The 17730-nt window shown below is 28.8% G+C and overlaps 3 protein-coding genes across 3 annotated transcripts; all 3 read right to left on the reverse strand.

The window, feature by feature from the left end:
- On the reverse strand, nt 1-3072 carry LOC132922031 (uncharacterized). Its single transcript, XM_060985331.1, has 2 exons — nt 2512-3072; nt 1-1010 (listed from the first exon to the last, which is right to left on the reverse strand). The coding sequence occupies exons 1-2, from the start codon at nt 2991-2993 to the stop codon at nt 206-208; spliced, it is 1287 nt and encodes a 428-aa protein (XP_060841314.1). The 5' UTR covers nt 2994-3072; the 3' UTR covers nt 1-205.
- Nucleotides 3073-5978: 2906 nt separating this feature from the next.
- On the reverse strand, nt 5979-8393 carry LOC132922547 (uncharacterized). The gene is made up of 2 exons (XM_060986116.1): nt 7826-8393; nt 5979-6896 (listed from the first exon to the last, which is right to left on the reverse strand). Exons 1-2 carry the CDS (start codon nt 8305-8307, stop codon nt 6134-6136), a joined length of 1245 nt encoding a protein of 414 aa, XP_060842099.1. The 5' UTR covers nt 8308-8393; the 3' UTR covers nt 5979-6133.
- A 2245-nt stretch (nt 8394-10638) lies between these two features.
- LOC132922164 (uncharacterized) lies at nt 10639-12579 on the reverse strand. The gene is made up of 2 exons (XM_060985522.1): nt 11974-12579; nt 10639-11517 (listed from the first exon to the last, which is right to left on the reverse strand). The coding sequence occupies exons 1-2, from the start codon at nt 12480-12482 to the stop codon at nt 10776-10778; spliced, it is 1251 nt and encodes a 416-aa protein (XP_060841505.1). The 5' UTR covers nt 12483-12579; the 3' UTR covers nt 10639-10775.
- Nucleotides 12580-17730: the final 5151 nt, after the last annotated feature.

Raw genomic sequence — 17730 nt, forward strand, 5'->3', positions numbered from 1 at the left:
TTACATGTTTTAGATTCTAAGCTGCAGAGCTATTTTTGTATTTATTTAAAATGTTCAATGCATTCCATGAAAAAAAGAACTTTTTATTCTTAATCACATTATATAACTCGACATTTTTTAAAAATAATTCTAAAAGTAGTCCAATGCCATAAAAAATCTATTAATAAGTACAATGATTATTGTTATAATGTATAATAGCTATCTCCTATGTGGACGAACCGTATTTCGAGTCTGTATTCTCGGCCAGATCAGAATGTCCGCCACGTCCCGCATCTGTGTAGCCCATGTCCGCTAAATGCATTACGATATCGGCCAAGCATTCGGTTGCCATGTCGCCACCCAACGCCAGAAAGTAGTCCACCGGGTCGTCGCTCGTCGCCAACGAGTCCAACGCGTCGCTCCTGTCGCGCAACATGAACGGCAGGGCAAACGACGCTTTGGCGAGCCCGTTGATGGCAGTCTTGGCCATCTCGGCGTCGATTTCGGCGCGGCACGGGACACGGACGCCGGGCGGGACGGACGCGGCCAGTGCGGCGCAGTAGGTGTCTAGCAGGTCATCCCAGTGCGCCTCGCGCACCCGCTGCGTGGTGGACATGTACAGGAACAACGACAGGTCCAACGCGGGCGACCCGTAATGTAACATGGAAAAGTCTATGGACGTCGCGTCGAACGGACGCCTGTGCTCGTCGTACTGGAACAACAACGTTTGGCGGTGCCAATCGCCGTGGCATATGACGGACAGCGGTTCTCGGACGTTCAATGACTGCATTAGCACGTTCTCCGCGTCGTCGAAGAGCTCGTTCAAGCGTCGTATGTGCGCGTGGTCCCGGTACCTGTCCCCGTCCCGTTTCAGCAGTCGGTCCATCCCTCGTTTACCGCATTTTTTGAACAAGTCGTCCTGGGCCATCCAATGCCCGTTCTCGTCGATCTGTATGTTGCGAACGTTTTCCAAGATACCGTAAACTTTTCCCGGATCTTTGTGTTTGGCATTATACGACAATCCGTGAAACCTGAAGGTTTAGAAAAATCATATTCAATGACCAAATATAAGTTACTAATTGCACATTACACGCTGTTTGTCGATTATTCGGTACTATTTACAAACTCGAAAAGATCTCTATTCAATTTCCATGGTTAAAGTAAAAATCTAACGATATAATCACCAAAGTCTTATATGTATCCGTTTCTAACAGTGGACTGTTAAATAAATTCTGCAGAAAAAAAATTGTTTATTTCAAGAGCTTTAGTCAAAGTAAAATATTATTTTTTCAACTTTTAAGATTAACTATCTAATTGACCGTTGAAATAACTTAGTTTTGTTTTCAATTGATTCAAAAATATTCCATCAATTTAAAATTAAATTGTTATGAAATTTTCGGTTTTAGTGGTGTTATTTATTAATTACTGTACACTCAATTTTAAATACAAATAATCCAATATTAAAATAATAGTAATAATAGTTTCGTATCTGATATTACCGATATTGGTTATTGATAATATAAAACTATATTATAATGTAATGATAAATACAAAATAGGACCCTCGTATCTAATAATTAAAAAAATTGATACTTCTAACTTAATGATCTTGTATTCACTTAACTTGATTTTTGAGTGAATTATATTAATTAACTTTCCCACCTTTGTCTATTTCAATTTATACTTATACTATAATAAGCTAAAAGGTAACGTTGAATTTCTTTCCATTTTATAATCATTTTATTACATATAGATTTTTCGAATGATTATGTGTAGTACTTGGATAACATAACTTAAAATAAATCGTATAAATGAAACAAAATAAAAATAAAGTTATAACTACTTATAAGTAATAATTTGTAATATTTGAAACTCTCCGATTATCTGATAACTTATGGTGGGAGCTTGATAAAAAGTTCATAGTGACACAAAATTATGTAATTTTAATCTTAAACATTGAACAATTACAATATCATTTAAATGTATGTTTTGAACACAGTGTAAAATATTTTATAATATCATATAAATCAAATATATTAATTTTAAGAATTATACATAAATTAATTGTTATGAGAATTCAATTTTTTGCATCAAAATGTTTATTAAATTTAAAAATAGGTATACGTTTTAATAATTTTCATTGGAAGTTAATGAACTATACTATGAAATAGCTTAATACATTTAAATATGTTTACATAATACAATTTCGAATTACCTAACAATGGTTAAACTGTATATTAAATTGTAATTAATATTTGGTTTTTTTTAATTTTAAAAACATTACTTTTTGCCAGATTTGTGAAGTAATTCTAACATAATTCTAACTATTAATTATGATATAACATTATAAAACTTATGAATATTTTACATTATTATTGAAATAGTGATTGTCTTTATTGTTGGAGATTATGTCAACATTAAATGTCCCTATGTTTTATCTTATTTTATTTTTAATTTTGTCTTAAATCAAAAAAATAAAATAATAATTTTATGAGCTGAATAATAAAATTAAAAACTTTTCTGTTAAACTCACTTTGCTAATGCCTGAAGTGCGATTGTTAAATGGTCATTGTCCAGAAACACTTTCTCATTACTTAAACAATATCCTAAAGTATTAATATTTTCGATAACAATTAAGTCATTTGCCATCAATTCACTACAATCATTACGACCATAAAAAAAACGTGGTAAAAATAAAGTATTTGAATCATTAAATGTTGGTCCCCGGCACTCTAGTAGGAACGGTATGACCTTTTTGTAAAATATTAATTCATTATTAAACAAAATGTCACATCCAAAACATCCACGCAGTACCAAATCTTGAATTTTTAACTTGATCATTATGTTATAATTTGATCCATCCGAAATTATAAGACTACAAAATATTCTTTGATACCAAAATTCATCCGCATCAGTCATACAGTTATATAATTTGAACGAAACTAAATTACAATTTTTACCAAACGCATCTTCGCCGACCATTGCATTCAATTCTTCTTCAACTAAACGTTCCATTACTAATATTTGTACGGTGGGTTGAAATTTAATACGACATATTTGTATGTTATTTAATTGAATACTAATTATTCATGTACAATAATTGACAATCGAATAATAATGTCACAGCAATATATTATTATCTCAAAACCCTACCTTCGAAAACACTTATCGCCTCACTTAACATGTTAATCTGTGGTGTAATAGAAGTTATCAATAATATTAGTTTATTGTGTCTTTATTTTGTTTGTATTTACTGTTTATGCTATTGTTTATCGATAAATAAGTCAAGTCATTTATAAAATGTATACTATATTATGATGATATTATATTCCTAGTTTTTAAAAATAATTTTATAAATCACAACATGTTTTAAATTGAATTTATTTTATAATATACCAATTAGATTTAAAATATTTTATTTAAAAAAAAACTAACTGAACATACCGTAAGAATTAAAAATTACTTTATTGATTTATTTATCGTTTAAGAAGTGATATCTCTAAATATTTTATTATATTTCCTACTGTTTCCCACTTTTAAAGAATAATTTATAAATTTTAATTGTTTCTCATTTTAAATATTACAAATTTTATAATAATTTATACCTTTAAAATACATATTAACTAATATCGTGCATTGGTCGAAATTCAACCATAAAACATCCGTTTTAAGTGTAAAATAAACATGTTCTGAAATATTACATTTCTTATAGCATTCACAGTTTGCTATTACCATTTATATTTTTTTTTATTTGTAAAAATGTTTTATATGAAAAAAAAACCAATATTTCGTATTTCTGTTTTTAATTCTATGACTTACAAACATATGAGCATTGCCTTTTAATTTACATTGAATGACAAACAATAATTAACTATTATTTTCATTAATTTTACTATTTGGTTAAGTTAATAATGCTTTTCATATTTTGTAGTTTTATACTACTTGACTTCCCACATTGAAATTATGTTTTTAATTGTATGTTATTAGACATGTGATGATATTGGTATATTGTTGTGTTCGTATTTTATCTGCTGATTTAACATCAGCATATACGTACAATTTTTTTTACTAAATCTTCACTACCTTCTTACTGATATATAGATTTTTTACCTAATATCCATATAGTGAAGTTATTTTTATAAAAAAAAAAAATGTGTATATTAATACATAGATTTAAATATTGAATAAAAATAATAATATACTTAATAATATTTATATTAAAAAAATATGGGTTTGTATATTTTAGTCTAATTTAATATTTTATATTTTATTAAACTCAGCAAACACTAACATAAATAAAGTAAAATAAAAACAGTATAAAATACAACATTTCACAGCCATATATTATAAATTAAATTAAAATATATTTTAAAAGAAATTAAATAGAAAATTACACATTAACAAGCAAATGAATAATATTGAATTTTATTAATTTATTAAAATAATTGTTAGCTATAGCTATATCGTATAAGGAAATAAGTAGAGGTTATATAGCCGTTGTTTATTACCCCATATTATACAATAATACGATATATAATCATTTAATTTGGAATAATTATTATAACCAGTAAACGATAATTATAAAAACTATTAAAATAAGCAATAATAAATTAAATTCATAAAATATCTTAAAAACTTTTATATATAATAGGTATAAAATACATATTATAATATAATGTACATATTATGTTATATAATAATTTATACAAATTTTAATTTATTACTTACAAGTTATTAATATTTATTGACTAATATAATGTTATAATATATCAAAGTAGTAAAAATAATAAAATATATCTAGTTACATTTATCTTGTATAAAAATGAAATGTAATAAATATTAATTTGTTTCCGTACACAAGTGCATCTTAAAAACTAAATATAAATAAAATAAATAAATATTAACATACACTATCTTATCGCATCTAATTTATTTTTAAAGTCAATAATTTTGGTTAAAAAATATTATCACTATTTCTTTGCTCATAAAATTATGGTACATATCCGGCACAAAATATAAATATAAAATAGCTTTGGGCAATGATTCAACCAATTTGTAAACAAACCGCAGGACTCCAGAATGTAAATATTTGGATATTAATAATGTAACCGAACGTAAAAATCCTAGTGTTGTATACGAAAAACGATTCTGAATGGAGGCGGTTTATTATAGCCCATATTTCTAAGGATATTTTATACCAAGTAATTTATTGTTTGTTAGCAGTATTCAATTTTTCAAGTCCCTGTGAATGATATTTTTTGAATTACAACCAAACAATTAGTATCATTTCTCTACGTAAACTTTTTTTAATTTTAATTTAATTGTAAGTATCTAAAAACAAAATATTGTGTACTTATATTTTTAATAAATTAGGGCTTCTATTAGTACAATTTACGAAAAATCTAGTTATGTATTTTCAAACTATTTAACCCTCGAAAAAAAAATTAACATATATATGTAAAACAAAATCTTTTTTTCCTAATAATTACCATTTATCACTAATTTTGTAAAATACTAAAAATTATTTATATTAAAACTACCCTAAAAGTTGATGATGGACACAAAAATAAATAATTAAAGCTTGTTATTTTGAACACAATAATGTGACATTTGTTAACAAAATAATATTTATTTATTTGTTAATTTTTGAAAATTTTTTAAAACACACATCGTTTTAAAAACAATACATTCATCATTCCTCCACTATCTAATCTAAAAACTGCATTTATATTTATTTTGATAACTTTTAGAAGTTATATTTCTGATTGTTGATAGTTGTTATTGACACATTTGAAATTTCTGTTACTGTCTTGGCACTCGTGGATGGTATTAATCTCCGCGATTTTTAATATTTATCATAAATAAAAATAAATTATTCAATGTTTTTATTTTTGTATATACCTATTTATATATTTTATTTATGATTTACGTACATCTTTGCTTTGAATTTTTTTATGTTATATTAAATTAAAAAATTACATATTAAATAATTAGAAGGAATAATATTAAAATCAGTATTTTATTAATTCATTATACATTTCTAAAACTTTGGGAATATATTTAAAATACCGCGTTCAAGTATTAAATAGGTACTCTCTTTGAAACCGTTTACGTATACATATTATTTAAGTCTTTAAAAATGATTTGAATAGTTTTTACCCGAGGGCATTACAAGGCTGCGTATACGCCATGTCGATCAAATGTTGTACCAAGTCGGCCAGACAGTCGGTGCCTGCATCACCGCCCAACGCCAAAAAGTAGTCCACCGGGTCGTCGCTGGTCGCCACCGAGTCCAGCAACGGGTCGCTGTTGTCCCGCAACCTGTAGCACAAAATGAACGACGCTCTCGCCAACCCAACGATAGCGGACGCGGCCATCTCGGCGTCCAGTTCGGCGCGATCCGGGACGCGGACGGCGGGCGGGACGGCGGCGGCGAGCGCGGCACAGTACGCGTCCAACAGTTCGTCCCAGCACGTCCGACGCGTTCGCTGCGAAGTGGCCGTGTACAGAAACAGTGACAGGTCCAGCGCGGGCGACCCGTAATGCACATCGAAGAAGTCCATGATGAGCGCGTCGAACGGAAGCTCGCGCTCGTCGTACTGGAACATCATGGATAGACGGCAATAGTCGCCGTGGCACAGGACGGACAGCGGTTCGCGGCACTCCAACCCGGTCCGCAGCGTGCCCGCCGCGTCGTCGAACAGCCTGTTCAGCCGGCGCAACTGAGCGTGGTCCCGGTACCGTTCCCCACTCCGCTTCAGCAGTCGGTCCACTCCGCGTTTTCCTATCCTCTTCAACAGGTCGTTCTGGGCAATCCAGTGCCCGTTGGCGTCGGACTGCGTGTCCTGAACATCAGCGACGATGTCCCGAAATCTGTCGGCATTTTTGTGTTTGGCTATGTATGAAAGCCCGTGAAACCTGTGACAAAAACTTGAGTTATCAAAAATTTAATTTAATTTAATTTAATATATTATATTATATATATTTTAATATATTTTCCGCGGTAGATCGCGGCAATCGATCGGAATACGTTAGAGTATAGACCATAACGACTATATAAGGACGAAACGACGTAAATCTGTGGACCTTTTTTTACTTTTCCCGCGTTTATTATAATATAGATACCTGGAATATTACGAAAGTGATCGAGAAAATAAAATAGATATTATTCCATTGTATGGTTTTGTTTGGATTCAACAACCGTTTGTTGGTTAGATTACCCTGTGTGACGACTGACGGAATTACGCTGCGTCTGCTCGTTGTTAATATTTACAATGTAGGTAATGTCCGTATTATCATTTATTTTACTATCAGTATCCGTGACGTATGAACAAAATACACAATTCGTTATCAGCTAAATCGAAAAATTCTAAGTGACGTATAGTAGTAGATAAAAAGAGTTTATTACTTAAAACTATAACGTTGTTATAGTGTAATGCAGCGTGTGATCAGAGAGCAGAAAGCATACATAATAGTCTTCTCAATCATTTTAACGTCTTAAAAAATGAATAAGTATATTATACGACTAAAATAACCATGTCGTCCATGTGTTAAAAACCAGAAATAACTAGTTTTGCATACTATTGTTATATAATTAAAATAATATAATATATATTTTGAAATTATCGAACAGAAATAAATCATTTTTAATTAGAACCTTCATAGTTATAACAATAAATTGTACCTATATATAATATAGGTACCTGGTACATTCATATATTTTTTTTATATAACTTTAATTATATTATTGCAAATTATAGACTTAAATTTTAGAATCTATTATCTAATTTATTATATTATCATATTTATAATATATTTATATTTTGTTTAAAATCAAGTCAACTTACTTTGCGATAGCCTGAAGTGCAATGATTAAATGATCCTTATCTATGAACAGCTGGTCTACGCTATAACGATAGCCTAAGGTATTTACATTTTCGACAATAATTAAATCCTTTTCCGCTAATTCACCACCTTTGTTTCGGCCATAAAAAAACCGTGGTAATGATAAAGCATTTACATCATTTACTAAAGGACCACGACACTCTAATAAGAATGGGATGATCTTTTCATAAAAGTATAACTCATTATGGAATAGCATATCGCATTCAGAACTTACGCGTATCATTTGATCTCGATTTTTTAACTTGATCAAAACGGAGTAATAGATATTGTCTGATGTGACAATGTCCCCAAATATAGCATTAAACTTCCACTCTTTTTTTTCAATTATATCATTATACACGTTGAACGACACTAAGTTACAATTTTTACCGAACGCACCTTCGGCCACAATGGCCTTAATTTCTGTTTTAATAAATTGTTCCATAACTTTTAATTTTTAATACACTATATTCAATAATGTTATACGTCTTTTTAAGTATAATACTACTCATACTAATGATTTTTAGTGTAATAAAATATATTATCTCTCTACTCCACTCGTAAATCAAATACACCAATTATTATTTATGTTTTATGTTATCAATCAGTCTAATACAATACGTATATACGTTAATCTTATCGAATTAAATAAACAAAATTGACACTAATACAACTCTCAACACATATCACGTGATAAATATATTATATTGGGAAGTACTGAGAATATTCCATTATGATATTTGTATATTTAAGAATAATATTATTTTATATTTATTTTATTCTCAATATTTTTATCTTACTTCCAATTTTTAATATATTTTTTTTAAATATTTATCGTTTAGGAATATAAAACTTTAAACTATTGGTTTATTTTATTACAATTGATATGTATTCTTTTTGGTTAAGTTTCAAATGTATTAAGAAGACGTCGTACCCACATGTGTTGTCTCCGTCTTAGACACATACGACATAGTAAATTTTCGTTCACCAGTTTCAATAATGTGCTTTTAATTTTGATATTAGAGTGAATTGACTTATTATCAAACTTTTAGGTAAGAACATTATCTGTGTTCTCTCGTTGGTTTTATCGATATTTTAATTTTTAAATGAATTATGAGCTTTTTCAAATATTTATATTTTTCATACTCATAACTCACTTAAAAATTGGGGTCTTATGGTCCATGACTTTAATTAATCCACTATAATTCTCTATCATTTTTACATTTATCGAACAATAAAATTTTAATCAATGCCTAAGGCTTAACAACTATCTATGATGTCGTTAAACGTAAATTCTAAAACTTACGAATATCTGTCATAAAATAATTATAAATGTAATACGAAAATACTCAAGTACATATTAAATGATACACATCATAACATCTCATATTTTCTTACATCTTAACTATAAATAAATTGATACACAATATTTTACCATTAAATACAAATTGTAACAACATAATTAGAATAACAATAAATAGGTAGTATAATAATGTGATCTTAGGTTTCATATAACAACTAAAAAGTAAAAAAAAAATTTAAAAAAAATATTGAAAATACAGAATACCTACACAAAAAAAATGTTTATAAATATTTACAGACCAACTAATTCCTTAGTTGTACATTTTAACGTAAAATAATAATTTTAATTATATTGTTTTAATTCAAAAATATAATGTATAAAGACTTGAAACTCTTTGTAATTCCATATAGTATGGCTTACTATAATACAAAATGAAATTTTAATAATTTTTAATTCATTTAAATCACTCATTTATACTACAAATCTTATCGTCGATGCTGATATTAACTCATAATTTAATGATATCTAGTAATATTAAATAGTATTACATGCCTTTTTTTTTTACATAATGAAAAACCTACCGTAATTATAACTGAAAAATAATACGAGTAACAATATAGATACAAAATTAAACATTTTTAGAGATCAAGATGAATGCCTTAACTCTGAATGGTTTTCGTCATAATGTCATAATATGCATTTATAGGTACCTACCTATGTTAGGTACATTTATTTATCATTTAATTAAAAGTCAACATAATCATTGACCAATAAAATTACTTACTTATTGTCCAAACATACTCAACACCTTATACTATACACCTACTATATAGCAGTCTAGAAAGCAAACATATTGTGAATTACGAGAATAAAAAAAAATAATAACCTGCTAAGAATACGCCATTCCCTCGTATATTTTCGACTTGTAAGTTGTAATAAGTACATAAAAATAAATATACGTTCATCAGTATACCTTTAATTTTATTAATCTTGTTATAAAAGTGCGTTGTCATAACTAATGTAAATTTACTAATTTAAAAATTCGAATTGCTGTCGAATTGACGTCACTTTTATACATTGATATAATGATATGTATAAAGCTATATAGCTAGGTTAGTATTTTGATTGTATTTTATTCAATTAATTCACTTGATTGTAATAAATTAAAACTCAAGGACGTATTTGATTTACAAAATAAACTCAGATTTATAAGATTTCATTTTTCTTCAATTGATTGTGGTGACTTACTATTAATTAGTTATATACGAGATTAATTAAAACAATATGTCCAATAATTAATTGTATACTATGTGGTTTAAGTGGAATATTACTTCATCGCTTACCGACCGAACTAATATACGGTTAAATTTTATACCTACTATAGAAATTATAAAAATAAAACATTTTTTTTAAATCAGTCATCGCTCAGAAACGATACTCAAATTATACATATTTTATAATTATACTCATACGTTATTATTACTATGGTGCAAGAATTTCACAACATTTTTATTAGACAAATATTTAGCAAAGACGTAGATATAACTTAGAAAAGTACAGAATTATTTTTTAAAAACGAGTCGTAAGCATGTTAATAAATAATATGCACATCAGGGTGACATTTCGGAGTACGTCGTGTTCAAATAGTGTTGGACGATGTCAGCCACCCAATCGGTAGCCCGTTCACCACCATACGATAACAGAAATTCCAACACTTCATCGTCGTTCATTCCGATGATCTTCAACGGTTCGATCGGTTTCTGTTCCTCCAACAACATCCGCAGAAAGAACGACGTGTGCGCCAACCCGTAGAACGCGTGCTCGCGCATTTCGACATCCAGTTGGCCGCGGTCCGGAACAGGGACGTCACCGGCGGCGGCGGCCAACGTCTCGCAATACGCGTCCAACAGTGCGTCCCAGTGATCGTCCCGAGTCTGACGGTCCGTGTTCATGTACAAGAAAAAGGACAAGTCGATCGCCGGCGACCCATACCGTACGGTGGCCATGTCGTACGCCAGCGCGTCCACCGGCCGGCCATCGTCGTCGTACTTAAACATCAGGTTGTTTCGGTTGAAATCGCCGTGACACAGGACGGACAGAGGTTCGACAGGTTCCATAACACGTCTCAACGTGTCTGATGCGTCGGCCAACAGTTCCGTCTGAAACCGGTGCGCACGCTGGTCGTCGCCGCGACGTACCGTTAGTTTGTCTAGAGCAACAGAAATTAATCCTTCGAGTCTTCCTATAAACCAACGGCCTTCGTCGTCCCACTGCGTATCCTTCACCTTTGCCATCAGATCTGTAAACTTGTCACGATCTACATTTTTGGCTCTGTACGACAAACTATGAAATCTATAACCACAACAAAAATATTATAATAACCATTATAATATTATATTGATAACGATATTGTTGATTAATTGATATAATATAATGTCAGTGAAGCATGTTTATAAATAGTCTACAGGGAAAATGCACACGACTATTATAATTTGATCAAATATATTTCAACTATGTTTATCCTACCACAAAATTATAAATTAAAGATTGCGCAAATTTAAAAAAAAAAAGTTTTTATATTGTTACCTCGGATTAATGAAAATCTATATTTTAAATTTGAAACGATAAACGTATCTAACTGTTTATATTTAAAGGTACAGCGAAAAGTCACTATCAAGTATTAGGTTATATTTGGTACACTGAAAATGATCTATGTTTAACGGATCTTCTTTTTGAAGGAACTATTTGAAAAAATTCCCGTTAAATAGCTCACCCCGAATATAGCACGGGAATACGTCTCCCACTCACTTTGCTAGAACTCTGATCGCCACGACCAGGTGATCGAAATCCAAACACAACCGATGGTTTGTGACTGCCGACTGGTATCCGTGAACGGTCTCGTTTCCCAAGACTACCACGTCCCGGTGCCATAGTTCACCACAATCGTTACGCCCGTAAAAGTAACGACAAATCGCTGGCGTTGTTGCATGCGTGTCGTCGTCATTTGGCGGGTAGCACATCAACAGAAAGGGTGCGATCCGTTCATAGAATAATTTCTCGTTGTAGAACTGTAGGTCGTTCTTGAAAAACGCCCGCAAATCGGGAGACGAGTGCTTGAACTTGAACACGAGCTGATGGTTTTGGCGGCGGCCATCACGGTCTACAATCATGACGGTCCCATACAGTATCATCGATGCGAAATGAGCATTTTCGGCGTTCTGTTCGTCGAGTGCGAACGAAACGAAACGGCCGTCCGGTCCGAACGCTCCGGCTTCGATCATTTCTGCTACCGCAGCCACACTCGCCGTCGTCGCCATCGTCTTCGTTTCTCGCCAGTGGGTTATTAAATGTACACATGTAACACCCAACAGAACTGGTGGTGCGGATACGTGGAATGTGCCTACTGATTTTGGTTTTGTCGAATAAGAATTTACTCTGCAGTCGTACCCCCACTGAAATGTGTCGACAATTACGTGGTTCACGGATAAATATTTTTTTTTATTATGTAATCACTCTAGCTATAACTATTATAATAAGTTACTCACATCTAAAACTGGTTTTTGAAACCAGACATTGGGCGGGAACAAAAGTTACATGCGACGAATGTATCATGTCAAATTATCAGCTTGAGTAATTTACTGATATTATACCTGTAATGACCATAGAAATCAAATGTTAAAATCCAAAATTTTCCTTTTATCATCAAAATTTCCCTAACAAAAATAAAATTGTACTTTCTAAACTCTTGCAATTTAACTAAATAGCTAAACATGAGTGAACTTTTAAAAACTATCAACAACTAAATAATATTTTATGGTTGTATATTACGGTATATCATCGTTTATACTATGACTATATTCTAAGTCAATGAATTATTAAATTAACAACACAATCTTTGATGAGTTACAGTAATAATGAGTACTATGTAACTAAAATACATTACAACATATTCTAAAGTAAATTGTCTTTTCACTATGTAAATATAATTAAGCATTTAATATTTATGTTATATTAAAAGACGTTAAAATTATATTAACGTTATTAACCAGCAATATACATTAATATATATAATAATGAATATTTTGGTAGGTTTATAACGTTAATTACCAAATATTTGCGTTAATTTCAAACAATATCAGTTAATTATATTAAATTTTTTTTTATACATATACAAACTATTACATTTCGAATTACATAATTTTCCAACCAATTGACAGGTGCATTTTTTTCGTTTTACACTTCGTCTTATAATTAAAAATAAATTATTATTGCTAAGTACACTTTTATTAATTTTATCACATGATATTGTTAAATTTGTTTTCCATTTCAAGTTCATCCGTGTTGAATTGTATAAATAGTACAATTTAAAGAAAATAAACCCAACATTTTACGAATATTTTAACATACAACGATGATATAACGATGTAGATAACGTTATGTATACTTAATATATTATAATATAGTTTATGATTGTATTTCTAGATATTAGATAATTAAATAAAAAGAAAAATAACAATTGTTAATTAATTAATTGACTTCCTAATCTCGATTCAAGTATTGCTTACCAATATTAGGGTAAAATATTATCAACTGTTATTCACTGTGTAATATGTTTTATTTTTAAATTTGTGTACTGTATAATATGAATTAAATTAAACAATACTATAATAATTAAGCTAACGTGACATACACGAGTAGATGAAATTCACAAATTCTATATTACTCGTATGTTAGAAAATGTTGCAAAATGCCACACTTTTCAATACATTTGGCCTTACTAACCTGTTATAGAAATAAATTATCTTTTGATTAAATATTTATCCACATGCCATAATATTTTACAATATATATATATATAACGTGATTATTTTATGTTCTTTGGTAAATTCAAGTTCTGTAAGTCTGTTGGCAGATAGGTAAATACAAAAGGGGGTAGGGCTATCTCTTAGTTTCATAACGTATGCATTTATTTGCATAAAACTGTTTAGTTATCCATTGAATTATTCAATTATTAGTCATACATAATTGGCCCAGTAATTATAAATGTTTATCTAATAATATGCTACTTTTTAACCACATATAATACATCTACGTACATAGATGATGATTTACATTTGTTTTGTTTATTTTACTATATCCCACATTAATTGTTGTAATGCAATCTGTTTATAAATTGTTTTAACATTTAATTTGTAAAAATTAAATTAATATAGATCGTAATAATCGTATTAATTATAAAAGTTTAAAACTAGGTATAAGGTATAACATTTCAGTTTGTCTAAAAAAAAAGTGGCCAGAATCCAAAATTTAGTGTGATACACTGAGCTTACATTCAAGCCGAACAAATCCGACACATACATTAGAGAGTTTATTGTATGATAATGATTGTTTAGAAAGATAAACACTAATTTTTTTTTAAAAAGATAGGTGTTTTGAAATAATTTTTTTTTACATAATTTGAAATCATTACAAGTACTTCAATATTTTTATCATTAACATTTTTTTTTTCAGTTAAATTACTGAAAGTAAATACTTTTTTTAAAAGATGGCATAGATTTTTAATTTAATATTCCTAGGTAGAATATTTCTGTGAAAATACTAATGTATAAATAATCGACATTTCTTGCTATACTTACAACATATTGTAAATTAGTCGAGGATGTGTAAACCAAAAAATATAGTAAACTAAATCTGAGATACCTACTAAACATAAAACTGTGTATAATAATAATTATTAATTGTTTTTTTTTTATTATTATTAATATCGTTTTAAAATTATTAAAACCGTTAGTAAATACGATATGCAATTTTTAAATTATACTATGGATTTTTTATTTTTTTGAAAATGTAAGTATACAATAATTATATGCTTATATAGAAATAAATTATTTTTCTTTTAAATGCAAGGGTTGTTCGGGTATTCAATACCGACCGTTTTTAAGGAGCTTAGTATAGGCAATTATCTAAATACTTTATACGGGTCGTGTAAATGTATGCACAGGTAGTAAGTAATTATTAATGTGTATAATATTAGACTGTGTATAAAGAAATAGTGGAGCGTTCCCATACGTGTATTCATATGTCAATAACGCATTACACAACTATTAATTATTTTGGTCAAAAATATCAATCATTTTATATCATATAGGTTAGGTACCTAATAAAATTTCTTAAATATATTTGAATCTGTCATAAAACTTTCTAACCTTCTAAAATTCTTAATTTTCATAATTTAAACACAAAAGGATAAAATTCCCTGATTATAAGTACATAGATATAAATATTTTTAAATCATATACTTGGAAATTAACATTTAAAAAGAAAACTTGTGTCGCCGCGGGACACTCAAATGGTATAAAAAATAAGTAATTGAAAATATGGTATATAATAAAAATAATAAAGATACCAAAAAATATAATTTAAATGAATGCATTATTAAATGCTAAATTAGTCAGAAATAGGTACTTGGTGAATTACCTTAGTATATTATAAAACTTATAAAATATATTCTATAAACATAATATACGTTTAACAGTATAATTATATATTTACACAGCATATTAATACAGTGTCTCTCGATTATCTGCGAGAGGATTATCCGTTGTCTTTCGCGGAATCATCTATATTTATACATACTTATGTATACAAAAAAAAAATAAATATCTTTACATTATACATAATTATTGGTTTAATTGGGATGTGATAGCCAATTAATCGATAATGATGTAAAATAAAATACGATTATTTAATACATATCAATACTTTTTGGTAATTATTGTTGTTACGTTTAATTCATAATTTAAATTTTTCGGATTATCCACGGAATTCGCTCATCCGTGGATACCCTGCCACACTATTACGCAGATAATAAAGAGTACACTGTATTGCTTAAATGTATATAACAAATCACAGTCCGTGATCATAATCGATATCAGACAGTTATACTAGTAACATATCAGTGTAAACGTTTAGCCACATTTGATTAACTTTAAATTTGTATAAAATTCAACGTTCGATGAGTAAAATAAATAACGATATATACAGTTTTTTTTATAACTTTTTTCATTTAAATGGTATTGAAAAATATAAATTATAAATAATCAGGTCAGGTGGATAGACGATTTAAGGTTAATACAATACTCATACTATAAATCATGAGACATATAAAATGTTAAATTACACAATGTAATTATTACATTAATACATTTTGGATTTTGGGTAGAGAGATTAAATGTATTTAAGATAAATATTTATTTTTGAGTCTATCATTATGTGTTTCAAAATAATTTAAATAATCAATTTTCTCTTTGAATGTAGCTTCTCCGCAGGAAATTTGATCCAATTAGTACTTTTTTTAGAGGGGAAACCAATAAAAAATTTAAAGTTATCAAATAATTTTTAAAATATCTTGTATTTTTTTAACTATTTATATACATTTTAAATATTCTACTTTTTTAGTTTCTTAAATCGTAAGTTTCGCTTACAGCCATTAAAAAATTTCAAAAATGCGTTTTATAATTTTATATTTTTATAAATATAAATAATTGTAAAATATCTTTAGAAATAGAAGGTTCATAACTATTCGATCAATTTTTTTTCTGTGTGTCCATTAATTTATCACTGAATTCAATTAAATACATACATTACAGTAATAGACACAAATACTCAATAATGAGTAAAGTTAAATTTGAGTTCTACAATTATCAGTTCCACTTTCATAGGCTTTTAGTTCTAATATTAAAATAGAGATCACTTATTTTAGAAGTGAGTAATGACTATAGAAATTAAATCTGTGACATCAAAGGATTAATTAAATTTAAATCAAAACTACGTATAAAAACTAAGAGTTTAACATAATTGCAATATATTGTATTATGCGCAGTCGTTTCTAAACTGTTTACTCCTGCTCATAATATTTGAATTCCCACTTACCTCAATCTTGGACTTATTTTAGTTGACATGGCTGCAAACAATTTGTGTCCCAAATACTGAATTGTATTTCAGGTTACATCGCTAGGTTTTTTCAGGTTACATGAATTATGTTCCTCAGTTTTTTTTTTTTTGATTACACACAAGTTTGGTTTAACTACTTTAATTAATATAAATTAAAATTAAAAATAACCACATAAATAATAATTTTTTTATAAATTCACATTGAGGAATTTATCTATTAAAATATTAAAGATATGTTATATATTATATCTTACACGAAAAAAAGAAGTTCGAATAATAAATTGTCATATTATTATAGTAAACATTTTAACCTAACCAATAATAATCAATGTTGATCAATTTCGTCCAATTAATTTAAACAAAAAGTAAAAATAACTACATAAATAATTTTAATAATATTATATATTAAGCAAAAATTTAAACGATACCGTTTTTATGAATTCAAATCGTGAAATTTGTTTATTCTTATATGCATTTAATTGTTGATCAAAAAATAAACGATTTTCACGTGTTATCTTTGATAAGACAGTTAAGTGTTGTCCAGTACTTCATGTACAAAATATCGATTTGAATTTATCAGCACACCAAGTTGTGTAAAAATTCATACAATAG

This window comes from Rhopalosiphum padi, chromosome 2, assembly GCF_020882245.1.
Source record: "Rhopalosiphum padi isolate XX-2018 chromosome 2, ASM2088224v1, whole genome shotgun sequence".
Lineage (NCBI taxonomy): Eukaryota > Metazoa > Arthropoda > Insecta > Hemiptera > Aphididae > Rhopalosiphum > Rhopalosiphum padi.

What these genes read in the sequence shown, in the direction of transcription:
- LOC132922031 (XM_060985331.1), bottom strand. Translation starts at nt 2,993, where the DNA reads ATGGAACGTTTAGTTGAAGAAGAATTGAATGCAATGGTCGGCGAAGAT. An exon ending in GCACTTCAGGCATTAGCAAA is followed by an intron (nt 1,011 to 2,511) that starts GTGAGTTTAACA and finishes CTAAACCTTCAG; the next exon opens with GTTTCACGGATTGTCGTATA.
- LOC132922547 (XM_060986116.1), bottom strand. Translation starts at nt 8,307, where the DNA reads ATGGAACAATTTATTAAAACAGAAATTAAGGCCATTGTGGCCGAAGGT. An exon ending in GCACTTCAGGCTATCGCAAA is followed by an intron (nt 6,897 to 7,825) that starts GTAAGTTGACTT and finishes TTTTTGTCACAG; the next exon opens with GTTTCACGGGCTTTCATACA.
- LOC132922164 (XM_060985522.1), bottom strand. Translation starts at nt 12,482, where the DNA reads ATGGCGACGACGGCGAGTGTGGCTGCGGTAGCAGAAATGATCGAAGCC. An exon ending in GCGATCAGAGTTCTAGCAAA is followed by an intron (nt 11,518 to 11,973) that starts GTGAGTGGGAGA and finishes TTGTGGTTATAG; the next exon opens with ATTTCATAGTTTGTCGTACA.